Below are 17,840 nucleotides of genomic sequence, written 5' to 3' on the forward strand. Positions count from 1 at the left end.
TGCGCGTTCAGCGCTGCTGGCACACGTCCCTCACACAGCAGACTGAGTACATGCTCCTCTGTAGGGCCATCAGGGACACGTCTCACACAGCAGACTGAGTACATGCTCCTCTGTAGGGCCATCAGGGACACGTCTCACACAGCAGACTGAGTACATGCTCCTCTGTAGGGCCATCAGGGACACGTCTCACACAGCAGACTGAGTACATGCTCCTCTGTAGGGCCATCAGGGACACGTCTCTCACACAGCAGACTGAGTACATGCTCCTCTGTAGGGCCATCAGGGACACGTCTCACACAGCAGACTGAGTACATGCTCCTCTGTAGGGCCATCAGTGACACGTCCCTCACACAGCAGACTGAGTACATGCTCCTCTGTAGGGCCATCAGGGACACGTCCCTCACACAGCAGACTGAGTACATGCTCCTCTGTAGGACCATCAGGGACACGTCCCTCACACAGCAGACTGAGTACATGCTCCTCTGTAGGGCCATCAGGGACACGTCTCACACAGCAGACTGAGTACATGCTCCTCTGTAGGGCCATCAGGGACACGTCTCACACAGCAGACTGAGTACATGCTCCTCTGTAGGGCCATCAGTGACACGTCCCTCACACAGCAGACTGAGTACATGCTCCTCTGTAGGGCCATCAGTGAGGCCTGCGCCTCTGTGCTTGTGTGTGCCTGCTCTCCACCTTCTACACACACACACACACACACACAAACACACACACACATGTACACACACATACACACACATGTACACAAACACACACACACATATAAACACACACACACATATACACACACACACATATGTACACATACTGCAAATGCATGCGCAAACACACGTGTGGACACACAGTGAGAGAGAGGGAGGGTATGATTGATCATATCAGTTTACATAACTCAAATTTGAAGACAAAGCAAAACCTCAGAACTACTGCACTCAACAGAAGTGAGCCACAGCAGACAGACACATTCATTCAGGTGGAATAAACGCACACACACATCTCCGGCAACACATCTGAGGGGCCTGTGCCCCTTCCCCCTGCTCTGATTCTGCAGACCGCTCCAGGCTGCTCTCTCTCCTGGCTCAGGCCTTACACCAAGGCCGAGAGACGTCACTGCGCCCCTCCGAACCGCATTACCATACATCTCTGCGCTCGGACTGACCGTTTCACCGGCTAATGTAACTACCTCTGACTGCAATCTGCCCAACCTGTTTTATCATTAGCGCTGCCAGATCCCTTTTTACATTTCCGTACCCATTCATTCCAGATTAACTACTACACCGGGCCAGGCAACAGAGGATCAATTCCGTTCAACATTTCTTCCCATTGGGGAGGTTTTATCACCACTGTTTGAGTGTTTTTCTTCCCACAGGGGATTTTTTTGGGAGTTCAGGCCTGGTTTTTTTTTTTATACCAAATTTCTCTTTTGTATTCTCACTGTGAAGCGTCTTTGTGACGGCATCTCTGTAAAATGCAGTTTACAAATAAAATAGAATTGAATTGAGTTGGAAGAAAACAGCCAGCTACTATCAAATAACTGAAGAATGCAGAGTCCCCTGTGTCTGCTGAGCGGAAGTAGAGAAACAGGGAAAAACCGAAAGAAGTTATTTTGTTTTTGAGGTCACGAAGCTCGAAGCCACACAATGTTCTTTAAGTGTCTGAGCTAAGTAATGTTCACCCTGGTTGTCCCAGCCTGCTCAACCAATCAGCTGCCTGGAAGTAACACAAAGCCAATGGCATCTTTGCATTACAGCCTCATACAACCTGCAGTACACAATAACTGCGCATCATCTACTGTAATTTGACATGCAGATTTCTGTTATATCTTTCAATGACTAATTAGTGAGTGCCAAACATAAATGGAAAATACATTTAATTATGTCTCAAAGTTCAGAACACAAGGTTTTGCTTCGTAAACATTACCGCCAAACAGACTCCAAAATAAGCAAGCATTATTTCAGTGGCTTTCACTTCATAACTCATTAAATGTGTGTAAATTACTATGCCGTCGTTATTTTCCAGAAATATCTCGCACGGTTCTTCTGACATTTTTTTCAAACGAATAACATCAGTTACAGCACAAGGCCGACTCACTTTGAGCTCTGAGCTTTACATCCGCAGCACGATCAGACTGCCTAGTCTTTGACTCCAATTAACTTTCACCAGGCAGGTGAGCTTCACCCAGAAGGTAAAGAGAAGTCACCGACTTACTGCACAAGGAATTAATAATAAGGTAAGAATATTATCTCCAGCGGCACGGATGGTGCAGTGGGTAGCACTGCCGCCTCACAGCAAGGAGGTCCTGGGTTTGAATCCCTGTCGGCCGGGGCCTCTCTGTGTGGAGTTTGCATGTTCTCCCCGTGTCTGCGTGGGTTTCCTCCCACAGTTGCAAAGATATGCAGGTTAGGCTGATTGGAGAGTCTAAATTGCCCGTAGGTATGTGTGTGAGTGAATGGTGTGCGCGCCCTGCGATGGACTGGCGACCTGTCCAGGGTGTATTCCTGCCTTTCGCCCAATGTATGCTGGGATAGGCTCCAGCCCCCCTGCGACCCTGTTCAGGATAAGCGGGTTAAGATAATGAATGAATGAACTAATATTATCTCCCCCCCAGGTCCATTGAAGGAAATTCTTTAAAGGTGCTGCATATGACAGCTGGATGTCCAGACCCGGGTTCAATAAATAATTGTTTTGAATTCAAATACTTTTTTCTTTGCTTGACTGATTTGCCTGGTGTAATTGAGCCAACATTTGACCAGAAAGTGACCTTTGCCTTTTTTTGAGAGTTCCAATACACCAGACAAGCCCAGTACAGCAGAGAAAAGTATTTGAATCCAAAGCATTCGCCCCCAGGTCTGGCTTGCACCCAGGAAGGGGGATGAGAGACAACATGTAAAGAATTATTATCAAACAGTCAACACCCTCAGCTGTCCAGTGCCGGACAGCTCAGTGGTGTTTACCTGCTTCAGTTTTGTGAGACACAAGAAACTCTACTGAGGAGGTGTCAACAGTAAGCACGGAAGGTCAAAGGTCACCTAATCCTACAGACAGTGACACATATTACACCACAGGGGGTCACAAACGGGTGTCTGTCAGCTGAGACATTAGAGTCTGTGTACACCGACTACAGCACCACTGACTCCATTAATCTAGCACACCGCTCAGGGTCACAAACGGGTGTCTGTCAGCAAAGACTTTAGAGTCTGTGTACACCGACTACAGCACCACTGACTCCATTAATCTAGCACACCGCTCAGGGCAAAACACGAGGAAGGCTTTCCTCCTGATGCTGAATCATAAAAAAGAACCAAAGTCCAAAGTTCTTATCCCATTAAATGAGAAAGATACATGCCAAGTAAACGTCAATAGACGTAAATAATTTCAGATTCAAATAAATTCATATTTATTATATTAGATAGAGGATGAGTAGAGAATAACGTGAGCAAACACACACATACTGTTGAAAAGAAGCGACAGCTTTTCTGCTCAGGGTGGGAAACTGACACCATTATTTGGTGAAGGTGAATGTTCTATTTTGTAACACCCCAGGAGAACAATATAATATAGAGCAGACACAGGTTCACATTTTTTCCAGAATTTCTCTGACATTGCATTTAACTTCTGCAATATTTTTCCAAGCCGTTAGATGCAACTTTCGATGCAAAAGATGCTCTCTTTCGCTGGAATGGAAAACGGGGTGGGCGAGCATTTGAATATAACTCTCTCCAGGAAACAGAACCCTTACAAAGAGGTTTCAGAGCGTACGGACGCACTCCTGAAACAGAAATGACTTTCCCTGCTTTACCCGTTATAAAAAATTTAAAAAAAGACATTTGACAGACGGGACTAATTTTCAGTCTACAGCCAAAGGCCTGCCTTGGTGACTGATTGAGGCGGCGGGGTTTGATAGCGGCGGGGTTTGATAGCGGCGGGGTTCGATAGCGGACAAATGAAAGTCACAGCAGGGCTGGGTTTGTGTGCGAGCAGAGGCACGATTAGTGCACCACGCCTCGGCACAGCGGTCATCCGTATCACCGCTCCGTAGTCGAGCGCTGTCCTTCCCCGCTCACGCAGAGTTTACACCGGCCTTCTGCAGAGCAGACTCTGTTTTCTCTCTCTCCAGTTAAGTTTATTTACAACTCTCGTGTTCCTATTGTTTGCCCCTAAACAAAGAACAAACTTTCTTTCTGTTCCCACTGGGTGAATAACCTGAGACTCAGACATCCCTCGCAAGCATTTTTTGACTGACCAGTTTCTTTATTTAGTTCTGGTTGGTTTCTGCGACTGAGTCACATTTATGATCTGAACTCCTGAGTGTGCTCTATCTCCACACACACACACACAGCCGCACACACACACACACACACTCATCCACACACACAGACACACACATCCACACATCACACACACAGTGATGCTCGCTGCTTCAGACTTTGTGAAAGGCTGTGGGGACCAGGAGGAATGATACGTGCTACTTTTAGACTATTTCCCACCTTTTTAAATCCAAGGTGTCCTCACAGTGAAGACTTCAGTACACTTCTTATAACTACCAGGAAGTGCAGATTCTGCATTCAGTGAAGACTTCAGTACACTTCTTATAACTACCAGGAAGTGCAGATTCTGCATTCAGTGAAGACTTCAGTACACTTCTTATAACTACCAGGAAGTGCAGATTCTGCATTCAGTGAAGACTTCTGTACACTTCTTATAACTACCAGGAAGTGCAGATTCTGCATTCAGAGAAGACTTCTGTACACTTCTTATAACTACCAGGAAGTGCAGATTCTGCATTCAGAGAAGACTTCTAGCTTTTCTGTCAATTTAGCGAAACAGGACACTGGGAGAACTGTGCAAAATGCCCAATTCTTTGCAAACTAAACCAGGGTTTCAGCGAAAAACCTGCCTTTAGAATATAATATAAAAAAGGAATCCATTACTGTAGTTTATTCATTCAACAAATAATGCATACAAATGACTGCATATATCGACTAATATTCATTGATATTCTTCTCATTTTATTTTTCTTTTGCTTGCAGAACGGGAGCCATTGCCTCGGGTAGCAACTGTTTCCAAGCAGGCCAGGCAGCCAAGGCTGAACATAGTGTTACCTGTGCTGGGAGAGTACACACTGTCTGTGCTATATTTGTGTAGAATACACAATGAGGAAGCTAAAGATTGAAAGCTCCTATTATGGGACTGTCACTTCTTCACAAAGACCTGATGACCTTACAGGGCAACAGCCGCTGGGCGGCCCAAATGACTGGGACAGCGCAAGGTCAGTGGTTCTAATCCCACTGTAGCTACAATATGATCCGCACAGCTGTTGGGCCCTTGAGCAAGGCCCTTAACCCTGCATTGCTCCAGGGGAGGACTGTCTCCTGCTTAGTCTAATCAACTGTACGTCGCTCTGGATAAGGGCGTCTGCCAAAATGCCATTAATGTAATGTAATGTAATGTAATTTTCTTCTTGCGTGCCTTAGGCTGGAGGGCCTTGCCATGTTCAAAGCTTGCAGTTTGCTTGTCAGCTCATAAGAAATGTACCAGAACGTGATGGACCATTTACACCTGAAGGTCAGTGAGGCAGCCATTTTGTGTCAGTGATGTGAACATCAGTTGCATTGTTCTACATGCATTGTAGCACACTCAGTGCAGAACATACAGAGGCAATCTCTGTGAGTAATTAATGGCAGCAATAAAAAATAATAAAAGGTAAAAAAACGGCTAATTCTTTAACCACTGGAAAATGATTCTTAGGACTAGTACATGCTGTCAACCACTGTCAAGCTATTTCTGTTTATTTCACATTCACTGCTAAAGAAATGGCAAAATGGCAGGCATTTATATAGCGCCTTTATCCAAAGCGCTGTACAATTGATGCTTCTCCATTCACCCATTCATACACACACTCACACACCGACGGCGATTGGCTGCCATGCAAAGCCCCGACCAGCTCATCAGGAGCATTTGGGGGTTAGGTGTCTTGTTCAGGGACACTTCGAAACAGCCCGGGCTTAAAGAGCTACAGGGTCTGCTGCTTTTTGTTTTCACCTTAAAATCAGCACCGTGTGAGACCCAGGTAACCAGGTGAGGTGAGTTATCGGTGTAACCAACAGTTCTAATTGATTAACCAGGGTTGGAGACCACTGCTGCAGATGGACTGTATGCAGACTCAGAGGTAAGAGCTAGACTCTGACCAGGGCAGGCACTGCTCATCTCCAGTATGCATCACTGAAGGTACACGCCATCACAACGTAGGCTGCTCACAAGCACTCCAAACAAACAAAAAGAAGAAGGTGTGCAGTAATGTTGTGCTGACTTGCTGCATTGGGGGGTGGAGATGGGTGGGGAAAGGGAGCAGTGTCGAGCTTGGGAAAAACCAATCGAGGGTCTTCAGCTCCAAGCGGGTCGTCTTTGGCCATTTTCAGCTGCCGCAACATTCCCCTCCCCCCTCTCTGATTAGGACAAGTGGCTGATGGAGGGGGGTGGGGGGGTGGGGGGGTGGGGGGGTGGGGGGGGGGGGGAGCAGGGGGTAATTTTCCTGATGGAGTGGAAAATGTTCACCTCACTGGTCAGGGGTAAGACCCTGAAATTCAGCACAATTTCTTGTTTACACTGTTTACATCCCAGGACGGGGGAGAGGGGGGAGGGGGTATTAGACTAAGAATCTAGAACAGCCCCACTGCCTATTTATAAACACACTGCATTGCCTCTTAGTGGCTTCAGTGTCCCAAATTAAATGGCATTACATAGCCTTATACCCCCATCCTGTGGGATGTGCAATTATCGAAAGTGCATTTTCCACATCTCCCATGGCTGAAGTTTCCGTACACATGAAGACCTGCTTGCAACCTATGTGAGCAACGGGATCTCTTGTGTCAGAAAACCCCTCCCTCCAGCTGGAAACCATGGAGACCTAGCAACGGCACACCTACCATAAAGCACCATACCAAAAATCAGCCAAATATCAATTAAAATGCATTAAAATGTACATACAGAAGGCACATATCACAGTTGAATCAACAGTAAATGTTGACTCAACTCTGATATGAGTATGCATGAACCCGATAGGGACCATATGTAGTCTGCAAGAGTGCACATAACACTGAACATTTTGCTGTGTAGGAATATACCGGTACACAACCCTTGTAAGAAATACAGTATTTTTTTTTCTCTTGTTTTAGGAGAAATGCACAAGAGGCAGGGCCTGTTGGAGAAAACAAATGATCTTGAGGAAATAGAGTAAACGAACGCAAAATGAAGGCAAAACTGCGGTCCTCATAGCTCAACGCCCTCCCGACAGCTCTCTGAACAGGTAAACACTTACGCTGCATTATTTTCTGCTGAGGAACATTTAGAGAACAAGTGCCATTTTTTGGTTTTATTTCCGCTGCAACAGACGGACATCAAACAAACAAATTGCAAATTGCTTTGGAAGCAACCACAAGCAGTAGCCCATACACGCAGTGTTCGTTAAAGGTGAACCACAGCCCCGCGCTCCCACTGTGTGGTACAGTCACTCTCTTTTACCACAGGGTGCTCTGTTCTACACACGACCCCTCTCGCAGGTGTAGAAGTACACAAGCCTCTCCTTCCCTCGCCTTTTAAATTCAGCCACCTTTTCGTTTGCATGGATTATTCTTGGCCAATGATAAAGCATCGTATCGGTCATTTTGTCCGCCCGTGTCTTTTTACTCCTGCTCCAAGCTTCCTCTTTTTCTGGCCCATAAAGTCTTTATAAGCAGATCAGATATGGTTGCTTTAAGCAAGCTTTTTCTCTGTGAAATTCTGACAGCCACCATTGTCTGCCACTGTGGACGCAATTCACTGGAGCTTAAGCTACAAATTGCTCGGTTGGCAGGCAACCAACCAACACCTGTCATAAATAGGTTCTGCGCTGGGCTGCGACCCAAAATAAGCCACGTGTAGCAGGAAACAGGATGCAGTAAATTAACATTTTACACCGACAGGTGGGCACAGCAGAGGATATTCGCCTGCAGTCTTTACTTTGAAATCACCCTTAACATACCATTATATCGTTGTGAAAAGAAACAGATACTTTATGATCTTACTAGGTACATACTTAACTCCAAGGACACCCACGTGTTTTTGCTTAGATTTCAGGGCAGGTAGGGTGAGTACATATTAATTTAAAAAATAAACATGGTTTTGCTGCTTTAAAAATAGTTTGTGTTATTTTTGTCTTTTCTGTGCTGTCAGTGTGCTATTGATGAAATTGATATCAAACTGAAGTAAAACATAATTTGTTACTGAAATGTTAAAATAAAATAATTCTCGCTGTAACAGTGTTGCATCCCATCTCAGTAAATATGTTGGTTCTCACGACTGGTCAAGTACGCCACATACACTTGTCATATGGGCTGTTTGGCAACCCATAGCACTGGGGCTTCAAGAAGAGTTTTAGAGTTCCCGGGAGCGAGGCCTGATTGCTCTAGGTTCCTTAAACTGGCAGAGCAGGAAACATCACAATAGATTTACACTCAGTGATCACTTTATTACATTGACCTGTACACCAGCATGTTAATGCATATATTTAGCCAATCAGGTGGCAGCAACTAAATTCATAAAAGCATGCAGATGTGGTCAAGAGGTTCAGCTGTTTGATCTAGGTGAGTTTGACCGTGAAATGATTGTTAGTGCCAGACAAGGTGGTTTGAGTGTCTCAGAGACTGCTGATCACCTGGGATTTACACGCACAACAGTCTCTAGAGTTTGCAGAGAATGGTGTGAAAAACAAAAAAACATCCAGTGAGCAGCAGTTCTGGGGGCAGAAACGCATTATTAATGAGAGAGGTCAGAGGAGAAGGGCCAGAAGCTGACAGGAAGATGACAGTAACGTAAATAAGCACACATTACAACAGTGGTATGCAGAAGAGCATCTCTGAACACACAACGCGTCAAACCTCTAAGTGGATAGGCTGCAGCAGCAGAGGATTTAATAGTCTAAAAAATAAGTCTAATAATGACCTAATAAAGTGCTCACTGAGTGTAAATGGCCAAAGTGACAAATGTATTCCAGGTCAAGCATACACGGTGTTAATACTTCAATGACAACAGTACCCAGAATGCAGTTCCTCACAAATGAAGGAAACTACAGGAGATCTTTAGATATTTCATTTCTAACTCGAGAATGATTTCATCCCGTCAGTGCTCCAAAATCCTCAAATAGGAAATTTACATTTACATTTACATTTTAGTCATTTGGCAGACGCTTTTAATCCAAAGCGACTTACAAGTGCATAGGTTCTACCACAAGTCAAAGCATCACATCCAGAACTAGAAAAATACACCTGGACTGCTGTTCTAAACATATAGTCGTCATGATAAGTGCAATTTTTTTTTTTTTTTTTTTTCTGGGGGGGGGGGGGGGTTAGACAGGGATAGGGGTATCAGAAGGGGGGGGCGGGGTAAATCAGGAGGGGGGATAATAATCCTTCACCTACACTGAATTTAGAGGCCCCCTGGTATTTGCCATTAGTGTAATGAAGGACTCGGGAAAATAAGTAACCATCGTAGAGACTGAAATATAGATGGCATGACCAATAAAAATCCATAACTCAGTTAAGATTATGGGTATAGCCTACCTGTCTCAGTTCCAAAATGGACTCTGTGTAGTGACACTCTAATGGATGAATGGCTTTAATGGCTTGCTCTCCCTGGGGGGTGGGGGTGGGGGGGTATAACGGTACACACGAATGCAGAAGGTACAGAGCCATTTCAACCAATCAGTGCGCTTCTGCCCCTGCAGACACTCCCACTCTGACATGTAAAGATCTATCCGGAACGTCCAACCCTACCTTGAGGACAGGAAACTGGCCTGGGAAGGGGGGAGGGGGTTGAAGAATCAACCCAGGGCTGTGGTTTCACAGACATAGATTAAGCCTAGTCATTGGCTAAATTGAATTTTGACTGGAGATTCTCCACACTCCAAACTCAATTTAGTCCTGGACTAAATTTGATCTGCGTCTGTGAAACTGGCCCACAGTCAATGTGTGAACAGCCACTACAACACTCCAGGTCACAGCCAGGAGGACAATCCTCTCCACTTTAAGAAAATGGCACTGTAGTAATAGCCAGGCCTCAGTTGTCTTTATTCTATATTTAACGTTAGGGGGGGGTCAGGACGGAGGGAAAATGCTACGTCACAATAGCAGCCGAGGGAGGGACCGGCGCCAATGTGATGATGATTGAGCCCAGGGAGCCAAAATGGCCGAAGGGCCCATCGACAGTGAATGGGACTAATCCACTGTAACACTGTGTGATTAGCACCATGACGGCGCCGATTCCAATCATCGCCACAATGTATTCGCCGTGGACCCAAAGAGGACGGCTTACGCAACAAAAACCTACAAAAACGCACACAGCTCTTAGGATTACTGCAGCGCCCCTCACAGCACACACACAGGTATTTTAGGAATTAACAGGCCGAGAGAAGAGCCCTTTCAGCCAGATGAGATGACAGTCTTTCCAAAGGAACACCTGCCGCCTTCATGAGGTAATGTGTACCTATATTCTGAGAGAGGAATTTTGAGGGTAAAGATCAAACAAGCTAATCTCACCTGTTACACAAATGGAAGTGTACTTGGTAGCAGGTGCACATATAACATGTAGACATTAAGATTAATGAATTAACTTTTTTTTTTTTCATACAGCATATGAGGCCACGATGTAAATATGAGTAATGGAGACACTCTGACACTGCGGTACAGAGCGGAGAAGAGACAGGCTTTGACCATTCCTCCACATTTCGGCACAGGGCCACACAATGCAGACTGGCATTTCTCTGTTGCACAGCAAGTTCCCTGGGGTGCCAGAGCTGCCTAGTTTCACCTTCAGAACTAAACAGACACAGGTTAATTATTTTGACATATCCTGCCATAATTTGTTTTATGTTCCCGATTTTGTTTTACGTTTCCTATTCCTCGACAGCAAACCTTCTCAAAGTCAGATTAGATCGGTCTTTGACCTCTTAAGTTTCCATATACAGTTTACACTCAGTGGCCAGATTTCTACAGTTTCACCATCGAGGATCCCCACTGACTTCATCTGTCACCGTTTCTCATATAGCACATTACAGGAAGTGGCAGCAGGAAGTTTACCAGGGCCTGTATTTAACAAGCATCTCAGGAGTAGAAAATGGACGCTCAGATATTCTAGAAGTTACCCAGCTTTGGTCCTATTTACATTCCTAAGATGTTTCTCGGACCTAAATATCAACAGGTATTGATCTGCTATTGAGCGAGGTGCCTCTTTCCATTCATATTTGTGGGGACCATGACAGTTCGTATTTCTTTTTGTCTTTTTGGTTTAAACAGAGGTCTGTGGACACGCCTGTTAATAAGCTGTTTACTATGAAGGAGGCTGGCTGCTCCTGGATCTTCGTAGTTTGCAAGATGCTTGCAGTGGCTTCCGCTCGATGGTGATACCCCCTAAGGGCTTGATGAAAAGGCCAGTGCTAAGTTTGAAGGTTGATTTGAAGGACATCGCTGTTGCAACTTATTTTAATGCTCGGCAGTTCCAGCTCCCATATCGAGGGATTGAGGGTTTACGGGGAAACTTTTGAACACAGCCGCACTCCCGGGATGCAGTCTTACTTCCTGCTGAAAGTATGTGTTCGAAGCATCAGAAATAAAGCCCATTGCCAATAAATACAGGCACAGCAATCCAGGGATGTGAAGACAGAAGTCATCCTTCCTAGTAAGCATAGCTACTCCTGACAAACTGTGGCCTAAAGAGGGTACATCATTCTTCAACAGGCACTGAGAGTGTCTAATTAAGAACAATTAACAGGTCATTAAAATTCATGTGCGGCGATTATAACTGGAATATGGATTAAAAACCTGAATACGGGGAGGGGGGGGGGGTGTGGGGGTAGGGGGTCGGGCTCTGGAGGCTCAGAGTTTCAAAATGGCTGCATTAGAAGATTAAAAACAGTTTCCAGAGGCTTAAGGGCATTTCCCTTTGTACAACGGAAACCAACCCCAGGTGAAACTGGAGAGAACTTTTAGAGTCGATGACACTAGATCAAAGGTGATTAATTATACAGCGGGTTGCATTTTACAGCAGGTGTCACTGCACTGTGTCTCTGCAGGGGAAAGAGCCCAATTTCTTTGTGATTAATGAAACCGCTTTAAACTACGATCTGGACGGCTACCGATCCAACACTTCTGTGGCCTCGGGCTGAATTAATCTGCCCATGGACATGCCAGACTTCTGCCTTCTGTTACCCCCGTTCCACAACATGCAGGAATCGAAGGCAAGATCACCTTACTCGGAAAACACAGTAGCTCTTACTCTGAATCGTCAGACTTGTCAAAAATCATTTGCTACGTCCTCTTATAGTCTGTGTTTTTAGCACTGCAATACTCATAATAATTGTAATGAGGTCATAAAGTGCCCATCATCTCATGTTCCGAAAGCGATTTAGAGGAAAAAACGGAAATTCACATTCTCCATTAGCACACAATGTGCAGCACCCAGCTGGGGCATTGTTGTGTGCCAGAACCCTCACTCCACATCGGCTGAGGGGAACGAGGGCCAATTCGTCTGGTGAGGGCCTCGTTTGTGGAGTAAAGTGGAGAAACACAAGGCACCGGATGACATTATGAATGATGTGGAATGTAATATATTGCCCTGTAAAATAAAATAAAAAATCCGGTATATTATTGCAAATGTACAAAGAAATATAGACTCAGTGACCACTTTATTGACCACTTTAGACCCGTTGACCAGCTTGTTAATGCAAATATTTAATCACCCAATCATGTGGCAGCAACTAAATGCTTAAAAGCATGCAGACATGGTCAAGAGGCTCAGTTGTTTTTCAGACCAATTGTCAGAATGGGAAAGAAATGTGATCTTAGTGACTTTGACCGTGGAATGATTGTTGGTGCCAGACAGGGTGGTTTGAGTATCTCAGAAACAGCTGATCTCCTGGGGTTTTCACACACAACAGTCTCTAGAGTTTGCAGAGAATGGTGTGAAAAACAAAAAACATCCAGTGCAGTTCTGCGGGCAAAAAAAGCTTTGTTCATGAGAGAGGTCAGAGGAGAAGGGCCAGACTGGTCAAAGCTGACAGGAAGGTGACAGTAACGCAGATAACCACACATTACAACAGTGGCTCCAGAGCACACACAACATGAGAAACAACCACTGACATGACCTGACAAACAACTGTGCCTGGATAATCCAGGGTCGCTTGGGAACAAGACCGCAAACAGAGATGAGGTCCTAACTTTACAAAAGGGATGCATTTCTACCCAACGTCACTGCTGGTACATGATGCACCTGTTTCTGCCAGAGTGGGCTGTCATCCTATAGCAAAATGCAGTCCATTATGGCCCATTAAAAGAAACCGAGGATGTGAATAGATATTTTTTCTTTTTGCTTTGTGAATGCACATGCCATTCAGGCTACCTCACTGTGTTCATTTCACCTTGGGGAAAGAGGCAAATTGTACAGACGCTCGAACAATATGATGCTTCGCGCTTGAAATACTTCCTCATGAAGGCGAAGTCCACTCTGGACCTGATACTTTGTTTCATCTAAACCCTTAATTACTTTATCAGATCAATAATCAGGCCTAATTAGTTCTAACGAGCATGTGTTTGAACTGTTCGGCGCCTGGTAGAAGTATTCAGGGGGAAAATGTATGCAGTTTCAGCATCGTGGAGATTTCGACCTAGCCAGTGTGACAAATTAGGTCTAATTGGAGGGCAGCCTGTGGCATAGTGGCTGAGGTACGTGACTGCGACCCGGAAGGTCGGTGGCTCAAGTCCCGGTATAGCCAGGATCTGCATGGCTGTGGGGCACTTAAGCAAGGCCCGTAACCCTGCATTGCTCCCTGGGCGCAGCACAGTGGCTGTGCACTGCTCCCAAGTGACTACGATGGGACAAATTACCCCACGGGGTTCAATAAAGAATATCTTTTAATTCTTTCCAGTGTGGGGAAATGATAAAAAGGGGAGCTCTCAGTGAGAAATGAGACGGCGGTCTCCTGGGTCACTCAGCGCCAGCTGTTTTACACGTGGTTCACTCATTCTTATTGCAGCAAAATGCCCCTGAAAGCTTGTGGATTCACAATGGATTCACAACATTATTTGTCTTGAAATGAACACCTTCCTTTCTGCATAGGTCGCTCTCCAGCCAGCTCTAACAGTGTTCTGGTGTGAAAATCGAATTGTTACCAGAGCCCAAGAATGAGAAAAAGACGTCCTGTCCTGCAGGAAAGACACAGGTATCCTCATCAACGGTAACTGGCACAGCAGAAAAAACTGAAATAACTAGACTGAATTTGAAACACACATGAATATTTAATACGTGTGAATAATATGTCCCTTTGGCTAAAAGAATCTGCCTAATGACTTAACAGTAAATTGTGATAATACTTACTCTAATCCACAGAGAGGTCTTTAAATGTTTAATTGGACATTTATTAATCTTGTTGGCTCTCTAATGCAGACATTTAACCTTAGTTACAGGTCATTTTTTTCCCTAGCCATGTCATAAAATATATGTCAATCTCAGCATAATCTTTGTAGCTGTACTTTATACAATTATGATACAATGTTTTTGTTCAAATGTTTCTGAACATCTCACCTATTTTGTTATGCATTTCAGAATGTGATCTTTAAAATACAGATGAAAAGACCACATACATTACGTTAATGGCATTTGCCAGACGTTCTGATCCAGAGTGGCATACAGTTGATTAGACTAAGCAGTGCAGCGTTAAGAGCCTTGCTCAAGGGCTCAACTTCCATGCAGATCTTATTTTGGACACACCGGGGATCAAACCACCAACCTTGCGGGTCCCAGTCAGGTACCTTAACCACTACACTATAGGCCACCTGACAATCAAGCCAACAAACATCCTGTACAAAAGACTGTACTAGACTCACACAGATAATTGCATAGGGCATTACAGGTTTCAGAATTTGTTCATATGGGAAAAGTATAATAAAACAAATAGTTCATTACAATGTATTCAAGAGTATTCTGTTGCACAATAATACTGATATAAATAACTATTCTTAAATAACTTTGATGGCGGTTAGTTGTGACTGGAAGCACATGTCACAACTGACAATGCAACTTAAAAGTAAAGTAGCTTACTGCAGCTTAAGCACAAATTCTTTAAAAGGTGCATGCAAAATTATGACCAAAAGAACGGGGTGCAAGTCAGTGTAACTTATAAACAAAGTCATTCCTAAAGCACTGCACAAAACAAAAAGGGAAATAATGCATTTTCTAAATTGGTGCAGCTAACTCTGAATATTTTTGTCAACATTAGTCATTTATTTTTCACACAATGACAGTTTTCACCTTCACCATGTTGGTATTGTATTTTTAGATATTTTTTAAAGAATATGTCCAATTTTAACAGTAACAATGAGACAATTAGTATGCAAAATGTATTTTGCATACTAATTACCCAACATTTCCTCTTTTTGTTTTTTGGGTTTTAATAACTGCATCAGCTTTAAAAAGTCCATGCGCATTGCTAAACTACCGTCTCAGCCATTCACATGAACATCAGTTAATTGCCAAGGTTTCTTTAAGCAACCCTGTCTTTGTCTCCATGGCAATGGATACCCAGTTTACATCTCGCGCGGTGATTCCAGACATGTGGAAGCTATTTTTGCGCACTAGGAAATTCGCACAGGAGTTACCCAAATAAATGGCAAACCGTGTGTGTGTCCACGTCATCACTCGTCGTAAAATATTTGTGTGACGGGAATGTATTGATCAGTGCTCACTGTTCAGACTTACCTCCGAATATTCAGTGGATCAAAAAACAAGATAAGGGGGAATTTCAACAGGATGCAAGCGATATCGATGCTCTACGGCCATTAGACTACGTTAAAGCGACAGCGCTCTCCTTTCGTCTGACTGTAAGGGTAGACACAGTGCATGACGTGCAGCTTGACTCTTCTGTTACTGAATTCATTGTTACCTTTGGATCAATCATACATTTTACCTGAATGAATTTGGCTTATTTCTGTCAATGGAATCGAGGCGGCGGTATGACACGGCACAATACCAACAGGATAAAGAGAGTACCCATGGATGTATAATGTGTGATATGTGATGATTCAGGTTAACAAAGAGAAGCGGGTCTTCAAGCCAGCCGCATCTTTTTTTTTTTGTTTTTTTTTGAGAAGAGTATGTGTAACGCCAAACCGTGTTTAAATTACAATATCCCGCTTCACTACTGTAACCCGTCGTTGCCTGTTAGCTAATTCGTTCAGATGCTGCAAAGAAGAACAATAAGATGAACTGGAGATGAATGGGCGTGCGGTCGCTTTAAGCGCAGAAATCTTGGTGTCGGGGGGTTCGCCTCTTACCCTTGGCAGCATCCTTTTCCTCTTTAGGCTTCGCCACTTTTCCGCTCATAGATCCCAGTTTGGATGTGTAATTCCCGAATAAGACTAGAATCTAAATCCTCGAATAGTGTGCAAACTGTTCCTCCTATGAAATCCTTGGGAAATTCCGCACAACTGTGTCAGGCTTTGAGAAAAGGGCTCTGCGAGACAAAATAAAGAAAATACAAAAAAATAAGCCACACACATATACACATAATTTTGAACAAGTGACAAAGCGACTGTAAGCTACAGTAAAAAAACAGTCTCAAGAATAGAGGCATACACGCATAGCCCCGCACGCGCACAGCAAAACAATCAACAGAGTACGCGAAAGCTTGGCCGTTGGAAAACCCGTCTGCACAAATGTTAGAAACGCCATTGTTGGCATGTTTTAAACTGCTCCGTTGTGAATTGTACGTTGCCCTTTTTTTTACCAAGTAGGAAATATCCTTACCTTATCCCTTCCACGTTTTCTTCTACGTCAATGTACATTGATAGAAAAGCACATCCACCATGGATTCCTATTTGCGAATAAAATCACGACCCTTTCTTATGAAGTGAAATAAAATAGAAGAAATGAACAAATTTTGTAAAAAAGGGGGCTCCAAACGTAAGTCAGACGACGTGAGTCGAGCAAACGAAATGGCAATACAATTACAGTTACTCGGAGGAACCACCTTCAAACCTACACAGGACTAATCGAAAATACCACGCACTTTCGCCTGCTCTGCCAGGCTTCGATGTGAAATGGGTATTTCTTACCACGCAAGATATTATCAGCCACCTCTCATGCATTGGAAAAAAAAATGTACACAGATCAACAGGATCCAGAGAGTGGAGGGGCTCCCAATTCGGCCCGCGCACGTTGCCGAAAACGATGCTCCGTGTAGCGCCGAATGTTCAGTAACAGTAGTGCATCGGAAGAACGTGCAATAAATTATTTAAGGGGTCCACCTCCATCCGTCGTGACAGAAAACGGCAAACAGAGGTTGCAATCAAGTGTCACACAAGACTCCCAACAGAGCTGTCCAGGGGCAAATTGCTTTGTTGTAGCGTGCACTCTTGACGACAAAGGGTTGCATGCAAGGTATGGTGTCCGAGATTACTGTCGATGTTCATTTTACGTATTGAAATAAGACCATTTGTCGTGTCAACGGTTTTCTCTCTCTCGTATGAATTCTGTAAGGAACGTATTTATCTGTGATTGACGAATTAGTTGTAAAATTCTAATTCTGTGCAGATACACTGAACCACATCGCAAAATCGAACCTGAATACATATGCTTGGAGAAGTTTGCGCACATAGCCAGGTGAGATAGGATCACGTAGCTCTGGTCCAAATCAATTACCAGTCAGTGATGGTCGCAATTACCCATCCAAATGAACTTTGCGCTCATATTGGTGAATGACGCAAGTAACACAACATTCAACGCGTAATATGATTAGG

General features: G+C 44.2%; 1 protein-coding gene across 2 annotated transcripts in view; it reads right to left on the reverse strand.

The window, feature by feature from the left end:
- The window catches only part of fgf13a (fibroblast growth factor 13a), a 120,450-nt gene extending 103,032 nt beyond the window's left edge, over nt 1-17,418 (reverse strand). For both annotated transcript variants that reach the window (XM_061234595.1, XM_061234593.1), the window contains exons 1-2: nt 16,849-17,418; nt 16,377-16,555 (exon numbers count right to left, since the gene is read on the reverse strand). In XM_061234595.1, the coding sequence (XP_061090579.1) occupies nt 16,377-16,425 (49 nt within the window). In that variant the 5' untranslated portion in view covers nt 16,426-16,555; nt 16,849-17,418. The remainder of the gene's footprint in view (nt 1-16,376; nt 16,556-16,848) is intronic.
- Nucleotides 17,419-17,840: the final 422 nt, after the last annotated feature.

This window comes from Conger conger, chromosome 3 (genome assembly GCF_963514075.1).
Source record: "Conger conger chromosome 3, fConCon1.1, whole genome shotgun sequence".
Lineage (NCBI taxonomy): Eukaryota > Metazoa > Chordata > Actinopteri > Anguilliformes > Congridae > Conger > Conger conger.